The following is a 15,502-nucleotide window of genomic DNA, read 5'->3' on the forward strand; positions in this document are numbered from 1 at the left end:
TTTATAGTATTTATTTGTATTTTCAGTATCTAAATACATTGGTTCTTTCATTACAAGACTTATATTTCTTCAAAATCAATGGACATGATCATAAACTGAATACGAATATCGAAATGTCATTTCATCAAATTCTGGATTTGCCTCCGTCTGCCTCTGAGGTACAAAACTATCTCCTCCTCTTTTAACTTATGATAATAAATAAATATGAAAATATTTTTTAATAATATACACTTTAATATTAAAACAGAGTTTACACAAAGATATGTTTAACTGTCATGTCCTCGTGTGAACTTAGCATTTGAAAATTATCTCTTTCCTTTTCATATTATGCCAATTTACAAACTGCACTAGAACTTAATTTTAAAACAACATCAAAAATGCATTTTTGTACTCTTAATATATTGTTGCTTGGACGTTTCTTATAGTTATATTTTTCTTAGTGAAAAATGAAATAACAGTAGTCAATATATTATCATGAATTAACTTATATGTTAGATGTCAATGAAACCATTTTATGATGTCGATCAACTTTGCAGGTTATCCCTTTATCACTTTGTAAAATTCAAAACTACATACCTTGCTGTTTCTAAGAAATGTTTTTTTTTACCTTTTCAATGTGTTATTTCGTATTCTGAAATACAATGTACGCATATTTCAGTTTTTATTTTGAAGAAATCGATATGCTCTCTATTTCAATGATATGTCTGTGTCTTCTAACACCTCTTTTTCTGCTCAACTCATTATGAATATGTGCAATCGTTTTTCCTTTTGTTTCTGGTACAATAAAGTACACGAAAATTGCAGCGATACCACAAATTATACCGAAATCGCATAAAACCCACCCAGTTCCGACTTTATCGACCATGTGGTTGTACAAAAGAGTAACCAAAAATGCCATAAACCAGTTCAAACCGGCAGAAATTGCTGTGGCCCTTCGTTTAATGTTGATCGGAAACAGCTCTCTTAACATCAGCCATGGAATAGGTCCAACGCCAATTGAATAAAAGCTGACGAAGATTGAGAGGCAGAGAATAGGAATCCAGACCCCTTTGTTATCATCAACCATTGCATTTAAATGGAAGTAAATTCCTAAAGATCCCACGCTTAATCCCATTATAAGGTTGGATATAATTAACATGGGTCTGCGACCCGACGACATGAAGAACATGGCTGATAAATAAGTCGATACTACCTGGGTAAATCCAACAATTACTGTCGAATACTCTTTGATCCCAGCACTTCTAAAAATTTGACCCAAGAAGAAGATGACAGCTGTGATTCCTGTGAGCTGCTGAAAGATCATCAACGTAAAGGCAATGAACAGTGCTTTGATATTTGATCTGGTCGCAACTAAATCTTTGAATGTGCCTTCTTTGGAAATCGACTGTTTGATGTAGTTCTTGATTGATTTGAGTTCTTCGTCTATGTTACAGCCAGCTCCTCGGAGATAGATGAGGCTGTTTCTGGCTTCTTCCGTTTTGCCTTGGGACATGAGATAGACTGGTGATTCCGGCATGAACAAGAAGCCAAAAAAGTAGACAACTGGGAATGCAGCGCATATCAAAGATAGTATTGTCACATCTTGGACCAATCCTGAAAAAAATAAGTACGTTAAACGATATTTGAGCAAAATTCAAATTTTAAAAAAAGCACCATATAGACATGTTATTTATTTAAAGCAAACGACAATCATTAACACAATTTTTTTTTTTTCATTCAAACTTGCACTCATTTAAATATCAATTAACTTATTGAGGCTTTTTAGGCTGTGCCCGTGTCAAGCTATAATAATTAACAATAAAAAAAACAAAGTAAAATTAATAAGATTAATTTTAAGTGTCATGTGATGCAATATAACAAAAATCTAGAAAACAAGGTATAAATAATAAATAATCAAACTCCAAAGAAGACAGTGTAAAAACAAATATCGGATATAAATATTAAAATATACATTATTCAAATTTAGATCTATGCATTATCAAAATACAAAAATAAAGTGTCATTTTTTTTTTATAGAAGAAATATTTGCGTTCTTATAATTAACACAAATATTTAATTTTGAAGGCCATTTTCAACGAGTTGTAAATAACTCACTATTAGAAAATGGAATCAAGTTGGGGTAGAGTGGAATTCGAACCACAGACCTTTGGTCCCTGAGTCTGAGACACTAGCCATAGGACCACAACCCGATTAATAACATTGAAATCAACAAAATAAAAGTAAAATATAGAAGTATTAAAAAAAAAGAAAAAATAGTATCATTAAAATTAAAAGAAAAAGAATATATGTATAAAAACATAATTGAGATATGGTTTCTAGAAACTCACTCTATACGAAAGTAAAAAATAGAAGTTATATAAAATTTACCAAATAAGAGTGATTACTCAATCAAATAATACAAAAAGATACAATGAAAAAACATAAAAATAACAATATTTATAAAAAGCAAATTAAAGAAAAAGTATCGAAGGAAAGCAGATTTGTTCATTTTTGCTGATTGCTAATCTAGAACTTTAAATGTTCAAGAATATCGATGTTTATAAATAAACCAAAATAAAGGGCAAATCATTGTTTATTATAATACTCAATCAAAAATAATAATTAAAAAGTATTTTTGTGTTATGCCACTAGTACGAGTTGTAAAACACTTTTGAAAAAAAAAATATAGATATATTGATATTAAAACAAAACGTTCAATAAGATAAAGCTTTTTTCCAGTTTTATCTTCAAAAAAATATCTCAAATGGGTTCACTTAGAGTAAGCCCATACTAGGCTTTTATAACAAGAGAAAATAAGTATAATATAAAGACATATAAAAAAAAAATAAAGCTTGTTAAATAAAGTTGGATTAAATTTAAACAATTATGTGTAATTAAGCTACAGCACTTCTGCCATACATTAAGAAAGGCTTTAAAAATTTACATTGACTTTTCATATAATAAAAAAAGGAAAAAACACGTATTATTTTCTTTTTTCTTTTTTACTACCTATGTAAAGTTTCACTTTTTATTTTGCATATCATTATGCTTTTTATTGTTTTTACATATATACAAAAAAGCGTTGTTTATCTTTTAAATTTTTACTTACTATGTTTGTACTTACCTGTATATTTTTTGAAAATGCCCATTGGGCGTATTGTAAAATTAAATAAATAAATAAATAAATAAGTAAAAATATACGGTTATAAAAACAGTATTTGTATCTTTATAACTGATCTTTCCATCTGACAATTATATATGTAAATTCATTGTTTGTATAAACTGAGATAATATTATAAAACTTAGTATTAATTTCAATCTCCACCAACAAGCCACAGAAAGTGGTTTGGTGGAATTTCAGTTACTTTAAACAATAAATATAATGTTATAAGTGTAAGAATGTAATATAAAATGCTAAAAATAATGTATTTTTTTTAGTCTGCATTATCTTTTAAACAAATTCGTTAATTAGACGTTGTGGCGCAGTTGGTAAGATGGCCAACTATGAAATTGACGTCGCGGGTTCGATTCCCGCCAATTGCTAGAAACAAATCCAAAAAATATTTTTTTCTCAGTTGGTCTGGGTGTTGTGGTGTATTTTTCGTTGCCTCTTTCCAAATCCCTTTTATCTCACCTGCTGAAAAGCCTTTAAATAGAGGCTAAGCGGGTTTTTCCTTTATTTAAAAAACCCCTTTTTTTAATATATATTACATACATGCAACACTCTTGATATCTTTATTTAATAAATAAAAAAATCTATATTGACCCCTCAAATATATTTCCGATTATTTCAATGAGTAAGTATTAAATCGGAAATTGATTTTTAAATCATATAAAAATGGTATTCTTTCAATATCTTTGATTGAATGTTTGGCCTGAGCCTTTCCCGTCGATTTAGAAATCGTTTTTGCAGTTTTTTCTTCGGAAAAACTTTTTATTTGACATCGGTATCCACTTAAGCTACTCGCTTTATAATATTTGACGGTAATAAAAATAAATTGCCTTTACGAAGGTACATATTTGATAAACTGAAGTTTTTTAAGACCCAGTGCCTTTAATATTATATTTACAATGGTCGCGACAAAAGTTTGACCGAATAAAATTGTGTGTTGATAAATTATGACCAAATAATGATTTCCTCGCGTAAACATACAAATTCTAGGTAGTAAAAGTATCACTTTGACACTTTGAGCACCGGCCGAATACACATAAAATTTACCCTGTGCCCTGCCCATTTTTATGAAATTTTATGCTTTGTGAAGGGTTTCTTAAATGTGTCATAATTATGAAAATACTAAATTAAATAAATTCTTAATTCTCATATTTATTTTAAACAATTTAAGAAGTCATTTTTATATGATAGTTTTGCCAACATTGGCCTTTATGGAGAGCCACATTGCAATGTTCGCACATATACAGGGTCTCACTCTCTTTTTTTGTGCTTTGTATCCCGAATTCGTGTTAACACGTGATTATAATAACCACGCGTTGTGTCTCGGTCCCGTGTTTTCACGTAGTTTACCAGCAGCGAAAAAGTACTAATAAAAGTCACTAGATGTTAATAAAATGCACTTTTTTGAACAGCTGGTAAATCACGTGAAAATACGGGACCGGGACACAACGCGTGGTTATATAATCACGTGTTTACACGGCTCCGGGATGTAAAGTGTTAATGGTTGCTACGGAGTTCAGTAACAAATATTTTTTTGGATTGTATATAATACGTCATTTTTAATGTCATATTTTTTATAATAATTAGCTTTAAACCTTCAGAAGCTGTCTTACAAATGAGTGTAATATTTTTGCTAATGTAAATATGAAAAAGGCAAAGCCGATTCATACTGGGATATTTTTTCGAACTGGATTTTTTTTGGAATTTTCCTTAAATTTAAGTTAAAGACTTTGGTGTCACTCACAGACATAATAAGTTTCGAGGAATTTCGTATTTTGAAGAGTATTAAAAATCAGTTAAAACTGGGACATTTTTATTAAATTGGTAAAATATTTTTCATTTGTATTTTTTTAAGTTTCTTAAAAAACTACGATATTATGCATACATTCGTAATTTGTATAAATATCACGTTTAGAAAGTTGGTTAATACGAGTACTAAGACATACCCTAAAAACAATATTTCCAAAAACTACTACTACTACTAGCACGCCGTTTCTCCGTAGGGGTAGGCAGAGTGAATGGACCGCCACACACGTCCATCCTGGCATACATTCCTAGCTTCATCCATATTCATACATTTTGTCATACATGCCCTTTTGTCCCTGTCTGCTTTTGACATGACCAGAATTAAGATTTTAGTTTATCTGATCATGCCGTGCCTTCCTTGGTCGTCCTCGTCTCACGCTACCGTTCATTTACGCCAAACATACTTGTTTCACTATTGTTTCATCGTCCATTCGTTCTACATGACCAAACCATCTCAAAGACCCTTTCTTAATCTTATCAATTATACTTGACTCAAATTAACACTCTCGCCTGATTTCATCATTCGCAACCCTGTCATACATTGATTTCCCACACATTAGTCGAAAGAGATCTCATTTTAACCTCGTTCACTCGACTTTCATCCTTCATTTTCCTCGGATTTTTAAAATCTGTGTTAAAATACTCGTACACCCATTCAAATCTTAAATGGCTTTTGTTTATACATGTTTGAAATAAAGTTTTTTAAATAAAATATTGTAGTGTGCGTACTCACACAAACAATAATACTTATTCCACCGAAGACCACTAACACATGGGCATTGAGAGGATATGCGGTGAAGAGCGATTTGATGAATACATATTTGACAACTGTTTTTCTGTCACTGTATCGCAGATACCTCCCTGAATACTGTGCCGAAAAATCAACTGCACATTGGACTGATTATGTATAACAAAAATCGCCAAAACCGTGTTCTCATATTCCTGTTTTCAGCATACCGAAGGTATGTCTGAAAACGGAAGACTGAAATAGTCGCTTTTAAGAATTTTTAGATATTCTTGTTTCCTATAAAAAGCTATTTATCAAGAAAACATATCTCAATTATCATTTCAATTATGTTTTTATATATATATTCTCTTTTTGTTGATTTCAATGATACTCTTTTTTTGTTTTTTTTTAATACTACTATATTTTACTATTATTTTGTTGATTTTAATGATACTATTATTTTATATATTTGATTATGTGTGATTCTTAATTTGTATAATTTATATTTTAAAAATTATTTCTGATTATCTTTTTTGCATTGTATTTTTTGGAATTTTATTTATTACTTTTTTTTTAAAAAAAAACGTAATATGTGCGTTCTTATAATTTACGCAAATATTTAATTTTGAAGGCCATTTTCAACGAGTTGTAAATAACTCACTATTAGAAAATGGGAACCAAGTTGGGGTAGAGTGGGATTCGAACCACGGACCTTTGATCCGTGAGTCCGAGACACTAGCCACGGGACCACAACCCAATACAATTATTTATTACATTTACCTTTTTTTCTAGATTGTTATTCTATGTAATTATAATTTGATTTTATTAATTTTACTATGTATTTTTATTGTGGCTTGACACGGGCATAGCCTAAAAAGCCTTAATAAGTTCAATAATATTTAAGCTTGTGTACTTTTGAATGAATAAATAAAAAAAAATAAACAAACAAAAAACATTGTAGTGAATATCTATAATATGTTCAAAAAACATTTTTCCAAAGTACTCTTCTACAATACAGGGAGAAAATACAGGAAAATGTTAGTTTGAAAAAAAAAGACCTCGTATCTCCTGAAATATTCGGGCGCACTGTAATATTTTTTTTCTTTATTTTCCCGCTGTGGGCGAGCTCCGCAACGCATGGCGAGACGCGGGACCGCCATCGGCCGGGCACCAACCAGCGTACTGCTCACTAATTTAATTTGCACATCAGATGACACGATGTATGTTTATTCACCTGCTGTGTATCCTGCCAGTACGCCCGCGGTGAGCTGGAGCTGGGAGCAGTAGGCCAGGGCCGCCCTGGCGGTGGGCTGGGCCAACTCCGCTACATACGGCGGGACCGCCACCGACAGCGCGCCAACCGCCATGCCGCCCACAAAACGACCCACGTAGAAACAGTATACCGATGTGCTGAAAATAAGATTTTGCTGTTTATTTATTATTTTTATGCAATTTACAAAAATATTTAATTGAACAAATTTATTAACAGTGATGGGCTTTTATTTATTTATTCATATATTTTCTCTTCCAAACTATAATTAATAAAAATAATATTGTGACCTCACTGGCCGAGGACAATTAACCAAATACTTTTTAAACAATATTTTTACATTTGAGAATAAACAAAGAACACTAAATTAATAAATTAACAAAATGACCCACTGATGAAAGTAGGTTGAATGCTGTCGAAATGCGATCCCTCAGGCGAATGTGTGGTAAAACGATGTATGATAGGTGCACAAATGTCGAGATCCGTGAAGTGTGTAAGGCTGAGACATGCATTATTGACAGAATCAAGAAAGGGGTGCTGCGTTGGTTTGGACATGTAGAGCGAATGGACAGCTAAAGAATGACTAAAAGGATCTACGATGCAAATGTTGATGGATGCAGAAAACGAGGAAGACCGAGAAAGACATGGCACGATGGACATGTCAAAAGTAGGAATAATCGGCGTGCGTGCATAAGAAGATGTATGAATGTAGAGGAAGCGAGGTCTGTATGCCAAGATAGAGTGTTATGGCGTTCTATCCTCTCTGCCTACCCCTACGGGGAAACGGCGTGATGGTTTGTTGTTGTTGTTGTAACAAAATGTTTAGGCAGTTTTGAATTCTACGTATTTATATTTATAATTAATTTATGTACATCTATATTATTTGTATTACAAAACGGATAATGAAATAATAAAAACATAACATACGCTATACACTTGTAGAGCAGTTGATTCAATATTAGTTTGGGCAAATGAGACAATCCATTTTATTTCTACCTAGCTCCACTATCCATTTTTTTATATCCTTTTTGAATATTTTCTCGTTACTGGTTGTTTTACTAGATTTTAATTGAATAATACTCAAAATCCCTTTGTACGAAAGTAGTATTATTTTGAATTTGTTCAAGTAATGTAATTTAATCTTTTTATTTCATCAAGACCTGAATATTTTAGTACATAAGAAAAAAATAACTTTCATAACACCAGGAATAAAAATAAATAAATAATTTGACGAAACAATCATTTCATGGCGATGTTGATATATTTCGTTACTCATTGAGCATATTCAAGACCAAAGTACTACAGGCGACCGACGCGACGGAGTCTAGTCAATAAATCTTCGATCGTATTTATGTATGCTTAAAAGTTAGCCCGTGTTATGTTTTATATTTTTAGTTTATAAAACCCTTTTCAGTTTTCAACATTTTGGATAACTTCACTTTAAAGTTTAGTTTACCGGAGTAAAAAAATAAAAAATAAATAATAATTATGTTTTATTTTAATCCTACTATGACTTATATTATAAAAATAATATAATGTATGTATTATTATGTCTTAATAGTGTATTATGTTAACTATGTAACTTTATTTTTAAATTTAAAAAATATTTATTTTTAACTTTTATATTTGATTAAATGTTAATTATGTTTAATGTGTAACTTTTTCTTATTATATAGTATGTATAATGTAAAAGCCCCATGGGCGTCAACAGAAAGAAAAATAAAATAAAATAAAATAAATAAATAAAATAAACATTGTAAGAAGTATATAGTAACATTGGCATTTTTAATATAGCTATAATATTATTGCCGATAGTATAAATTCATATTTGGAAGATTCAATTGAATATATTTAAAATGTATTGAATAAAAAATAATGTAAGCAATCGACACCATGACTAAAATAATGTTTTTGCTGTTAGTATTATCTTAACTTTTGATTTATTAACTTTTTTTAGATTATTTATTTTTTACTTTATTCATTATTGTACTTTTTTTTGGTTGGACTGTAAAAATTGCTGGTAGCAATAAATGCGCCATTTAACTGTCTGTACCTTTGTTTTTATTAAGAAATAAACACTTATTTTTTGTATTGATCATTTTTTAATTACCATTATACTAATTTTATTGCAACAGAGAGAAAACATTTTTGAGAAAAGAATATAAAGTAGTCTAGGCATTTACAAGGTTTATGACCTGTCATTCGATCGCCGGATGAATCTCACCCACATTATAAAGATTTCAGCTCTTTTCCTTCACAAAAATCGACAGATGGAAGAGTTGAGGAAATGTGGACGCTTACATCTAGGCAAAATGTTACACAGTGTTCAAAGTGCCTACTGAAACCAGCTAATGATAGATCATAAGCCCTGAGAAAAATGCCTAGGCTTCCATATTTTCTTTTCGAAAGAGTTTTCCGTCTGTTGCAACAAATTTAGAACTTAAAGCTTTGTTCTCGCAAATACTGTATAATATTTGCTGTATTGGTGAAGCGTTAATATAGAAATGTGAACATAAAAAAGTTGAAGGTAAATGAGGAAATGCTTTTAAGGGTTATGTCGAATATAAAAGAAATTTCGCTACGTTCAAAGTCTACCCCCATAAATATGAATGATTTATCTAACTTTCATTTCATTATATTATATGTACTTGTATTTTTTTTATATAAACCTCGCACTGGACTAAACGTATTTAAAATATTTATGTCACATCATCGACATATTAATACACATAGACATATCCTTAGCTCTCAAAAATTATGACACTTAACTCATGCCCAAACGCTCAGTCATGTCCAACGCGTAATAAGTAGTTCTTTGACCTTTAGGAAAACATTTTCGTCAAGGAAATATGACAGTCCAGGCATTTACAGGACTTATGACCTGTCATTGGCTTGTTTAAGTGGCCACTTTTTCAGTTGCAGTATTGAAAAACAGCGTTTATTTGATTTTTTTTAATTGATGTTACAACTTTTTACCCCCTAAGTCTAAAGACTTTTCGGTGGGACACATTGATTTTTTGATTTCATGACAAGATTGTTTTACATTATTTTATTTATATTATATAAACTTATTTATTCACAGGCGCAATAAAGTAATTAGAAGATATTTCTTCAGTTCTTTTTTTTTTATTTGAAGATCTTTTATAATAATTTTTCAAAATTTTAAACAATTTTATCAATAGTCCATATCTCTTGGAGCGTATTTCAATCAATCGTCCCGTAAAGTCAACATGGCAAGTTTTTTTTTTTTATAATTCATTGCCCAAAAAAAATTATGTTCAAAACTCATTTATTTATCGTAGCTGCTCCAAATTTAATTTACTTTGTTCCCATTTAGATATTTTTAATACAAAATTTTGTGACTTCAAAAAAAAACTTTTTGAAACACTATAAAATGAAACATTTTCAGTGTGTAATAAGTTAATATTCCTTTAAATATGTTTATTTTATTATTTCTAAATTTTGAAATAGTCAACTGTATTATGAAAATCTCTCTCCTCCACTAGTCCACTCTATTTCCTCATCCCTTAACCTTCTTACGAGCTCTTTTTTTTCTTCTCAACAACTTTGGAATAACGCAATATAATGTTCGTTCTCCAAAGTTATTATACGTTGTGTTACATTCACCATTATGTCTATTTTTAAACATCCACATTTCCCAAATTCTAAAATCTGCTGACTTTTGTAAAGTAAAAGAGCTGAATAATAATAATAATAAATTAGTCTGATTTATATAGCGCCATTCTTGTGAAAAATCACCTCAAGGGCGCTTTACAATTATTGTATGCGTAAACTATCAATCTAACTAATAGCCCAGGAATATTAGACCAAAAATAGCCATAAACATAAAATGTTTCATAACCAGCTGATATTTTGCACATGTGTTCTAAATGTGGTACTTAATTATTACTCAAAACTGCCTCCTCCCTCACTGCTTGCGTCTTGAAATATTGCATTATACAGAATGTCCGGTCGTATATTATTTTATTTTATTTTACTAACATAAACGGCAAATCTGCTTTTTACAAAACTTTATAATACTAACATATTTGACTTGATATATATTTTGTTTTAAACATAAATTTCCTTATACCTAAGATGTATTTAAAAAATTAAACCTAAAAATTATTCATGATTTATATTTAAAAAAATAACCTAAAAATTACACAGCATATTCAGTAGAAAGTTTAAACAATACAAGAATAAATGTTAAAAAAATAAATAAATAATAAAACATTTTTAAGTCATACAACAAGAAAATCATAAGTACTGTTTTATACAGCTGGGCAAAGTGAACAAAAACTGTATTTATTATATAATATACCACCAGACACCATGTATGTGCAGCCTCCGTGGTGTAGTGGTCAAAACGCTTGACTCGCGCATGAAAAGTTCCAGGTTTGATTCACGATGGGAACACAAAAAAATAATTAGATTTTTCTCAAGCCTGGGTGTTCTGCGCTATAATTCACCACTGTAATTTGGCCTCCTGGCATGTTGTTGTGTAAAAAAAATCCCTAATAAAATCCCTTATAATGAAATATCTCAAGACACAAGCGGAGGAGGGGTGGGGAGTTTTGAGCAATAATTAAATACCACATCTAGAACACATGTGCAAAATATCTACTGGTTATGAAACATTTTATGAGTAAAACTGAAAATTCGTGGGCTATAAGCTAAAGTGACATAATTTATATTTTCTGATTAAAAATTAAATGTATGATTAACGAAAGAAGTGAAATTTTATTTGGGATCTGGGCCTCTATTATGATGGGAAGATAAAGACGTCATACCTTCACCTTGACGGAAGTTGAAGATAAATTCCCTCTAGTGATTATAAAGATATACCTCCGACCCTCCACCTTCAAATTTTGGGTAAGTATATCGACATGAATCAAGGGGAAGCGTACGTCACGGTACACATATCTTTTTTTTATTTTTTTTATTTTTATTAATAACAAATTAAAATACAATATTACAACTAAATACATTTTTTTTACAATAATCAAATACATATTTTTACATTAACGTTTCCCATTACGTAAAAGAAATAAACAATTATTGTGTACATAATGGGGAGTGACGTCTTATAATAGATTATTTTATTTTAATAAATAATATTTTTAAAATAACATATATAAATTACGAAAAAGAAATTAACCATGTTTTTAACCAGTGTTACATAAAGAAGAATTATAGATATTACTATTATTATATCTACGCTCTTAAATGACATAGCTTCAGTGTGACGTCATAGTTTAAGATAAAAGTCTCCCGACCGACTACAAAGGTATAGTACCGATACCCCCACCATCAAGTTTTGATGTAAGTACATCATTTTATACCGACGGATCTAGAACTTCTCGATACGTTTATCTCTTCATTAAAAGTGTCAAAAATTTTATTCCACCGAGCAATTTTTCCTTTAATTATGATTTATTAAAATTTTTAATCGTTTTGAGGCTGGCAGTTTTTTTCTTAAAAGCCTATTAAAAATATGAAAGAGAAATAAGTCAGTTTTGAAGTCGAATTAAATTCCGATATAACTATCATTTTAATGAAACGAACGCCTAGATGTGAAAATAATGTAGCTAGGTTCTCTCTTATTAACAAATAAGAGTATCTACGCGTCAGACACAGATTGTATGCGTCAGAAAGTTACCACTCTAAAAAAATAATTTGGTTATTATATTTTTACAATCTGTTTTAGTATCTTTCCGAGTGTATGTACCGAGACGTTATAAGAGCCGGCTTTGTAGTCACTCGGTAGATATATACAAATGATCACTAAGCGTACCGTCTAGGTGATTTCCAAAAGTCATGCAAAATTCATTGTATCGGACATCGCCGCGCGTGCGATAATACAACATACAACACGGCCTGTGACGCGGCGAACGAGCGCCAAACGTTAGGCACCGACACCAAGCCGAGCGGCCCTTTTGCGGGCGCCCAGGCGGAGATGGTAGCTGCACGGGGAAAATGGACGGAATGACCGCGGAGAGACGGTCGAACCCCCGGCCGCGACTGAAGCTTCCCGAGTGGCCGCTAGGGCGACGAATGGCGCTCGGACGAGAGTGTGCGGTGCCAGTGTTTTTAGGTTAATATTTGTATATCATGTTTTTATGTTTATTTTCGGCTAGGAGTCTCGATTTGTAATCTAACTAGCTGCCCCTAAAATAAAGACGGTTAATTATGTCACTCGCAGGGGCAGAAGTTAGGATATCGAGACCCTAGCCACATATTTGTATCAGATTGCGGGGAATCAGACCCTGTCAAATCCTCTAAAACTCATGTCACCCTTTTTCTCAGTATGTGGGACCTTTCCCTGTATCATTTCTACATTAAATAAGATACGGGGAAGAGGCCTACATACTCCCTTTACATGTAAAACTCATCTCGAGGGAGTTATTTTATCTTATAAGCATACGTGTAAAAACAATATCTGAAATTGTCCAGCCAATAGGAGAGCGTGCTACGGCGTAAGCCGGGAAAGTCCGACCCCTTCTCGCTCTCCCTTGCGGCTTATGTATGCTGTCTCGTACCGTGCCCGACTGCGGCACGGTACAAATTACTTGATAGAACCTCTGTATTTTTATTGAATAAAGTGTGTATAGTGTATAACCAAGACTGCGTTTTTATTATATCTACGCCCTCTCCGCCTCTGATGTCGCCGCCTGCCCTTCTGAAGAAGAAAACTGAAGCCTGAAGAAAGCTATCACCCGATAGCCGGTCAAATAGCAGCTCCAAGCCACCTCCTATCTACAGTTCAACTGTATGCACGGCGAGGTGTCGTGTATATAGTTGTGGTCCTTCGTTTCACCGGATCGGAGCTGCTATACGGACGCCACATCCCAGTGGAAGATGACGCCTTCACTTCGCTCTGGAAAAGGCTCCGCCGAGAAAACCTCTGATGTCACCCCCCCTGCCGACGTCGTATCCACGGTGACGGGTACCGAGGCGTCGTCACAGGAGGTTTCCGAGGAGGACACCGTCGAACTTCTGCAGGCTGAAGTTGCGAAACTGCGCGCCGCCCTGAGGCGCTCTGAGAAGACACCGACCGCACCTGGACCCCCAATGGAATCTCCTAGGGCAGATGCGGGCCCCAGCGGACGAGCTGGGGTGGCAGAGAGACAAACCGGAGACTGGGTACGCCGCTCTTCGGACCCGATCGCGCAGATGGCTGCGGCGATCACCGAGATGGCCACCGCGCTACGTGGAGGATCAACGGGGAGCCCACGATCACACGATGGCGACGATGGAAAAATGGAGGCGCTGTTGGCGCGCCAATCTACGGCAAAGGAATTGCCCGCCTTCGAAGGAGACCCACTGGAATGGCCTGCCTTCAAGGCCCAATATACGAGGTCTACGGAAGTCTGCCGGCTGACGACGCCGGAAAACCTGCTCCGACTACAACGTGCGCTGAAAGGGGCCGCCAAGGAGGCGGTTTCCTCCCTGATGGTGGATCCTCAGAATACGGACCTCATCATGGAAACCCTGGAACTGCAGTTCGGCCACGAGGAGATTGTGACGGCGCACATGCTGGAGAAAGCGCGCCGCCTACCCGCCATAGTGGAGAGCCCCAACTCAACCGGGATAGTTGAGTTATCCGTGGCCCTGAGGAACATGGTCGCCACTCTGGAGCGGACAAGGAACTCGAGCTGCCTATCATCACCGCAGCTACTGAACGAGATGGTGGCCAAGATCCCGCTAGCGATGCGGGCTCTGTGGTGGTACACCTTACCGAGGGACAGAGACGAACGCGCCACCGTGAAGGAATTTTCTTGCTGGCTTAGCGAGATCGCTCAGACGTCAATGAGCGCCGGTGGAATGGACGCGGGGTCGTTTTTTCCCAAAAAGAAAACAAAGAACAATGTGTATACAGTGTCCGCGCCAACCGAGACAAGGGACGAGTGCGGAGTGTGCAATCGCCCGCACAAAAGTGAAAAGTGTCGCGAGTTTTTAGCGAAATCGGTAGCGGGCCGATGGGAAATTGTTCGCGAAAAGGGTTTATGTTTCTCGTGTCTGAGGCATAAACATTTAGCCGGTAAATGCCCGGCGGCTAAGAAGTGCGGTATAGAAGAGTGTCGCTATACGCATCATAGGACACTACATGGACAGCGACGAGAAGGCCGCGATAATGTAGTGATGAGCACCTGCGAAAAAGTTCAACCGGTATTGCTCAAAGTGATAAAAGTGAACGTGACCGGCCCCAATGACGGTGCCGACGTTTACGCCCTGTTAGACGAGGGCTCCAATGTGACTTTAATAGACTCCGAACTGGCGGACAGTGTCGGTGCGCCCGGACGAGTGCGCGGGATAACGATTCATGGTGCGAGTGATATGTGTTCCGAGGATAAGGCGTCGCGACGCGTCACAGTGACTATTCGTGGGCCAAGTGGGAATGGATACCCGCTCGTCGGGAACACAATGACGAGTCTAAATCTCCCGCGCCAGTGCATTCCGGAGGGAAACGGTATGAAAGAAGTGCTACCGAAAATATTAATTGGGCAGGACAACGCTCATTTAATCGTGACTAGGAAAGTCAACG

General features: G+C 34.5%; 1 protein-coding gene across 1 annotated transcript in view; it reads right to left on the reverse strand.

Annotated features, from left to right (window-relative positions):
• Window positions 1-213: 213 nt before the first annotated feature.
• Window positions 214-15,502, reverse strand: part of LOC148279590 (facilitated trehalose transporter Tret1-like) — a 49,396-nt gene continuing 34,107 nt past the window's right edge. Inside the window, exons 5-6 of the mRNA XM_088229685.1 lie at window positions 6,919-7,094; window positions 214-1,593 (exon numbers count right to left, since the gene is read on the reverse strand). Coding sequence (XP_088085811.1) covers window positions 662-1,593; window positions 6,919-7,094 — 1,108 coding nt within the window. The 3' untranslated portion in view covers window positions 214-661. The remainder of the gene's footprint in view (window positions 1,594-6,918; window positions 7,095-15,502) is intronic.

This window comes from Micrasema longulum, unplaced genomic scaffold, assembly GCF_059751315.1.
Source record: "Micrasema longulum isolate JH-2025_06_02 unplaced genomic scaffold, ASM5975131v1 h1tg000696l, whole genome shotgun sequence".
In the NCBI taxonomy this organism is placed as follows: domain Eukaryota; kingdom Metazoa; phylum Arthropoda; class Insecta; order Trichoptera; family Brachycentridae; genus Micrasema; species Micrasema longulum.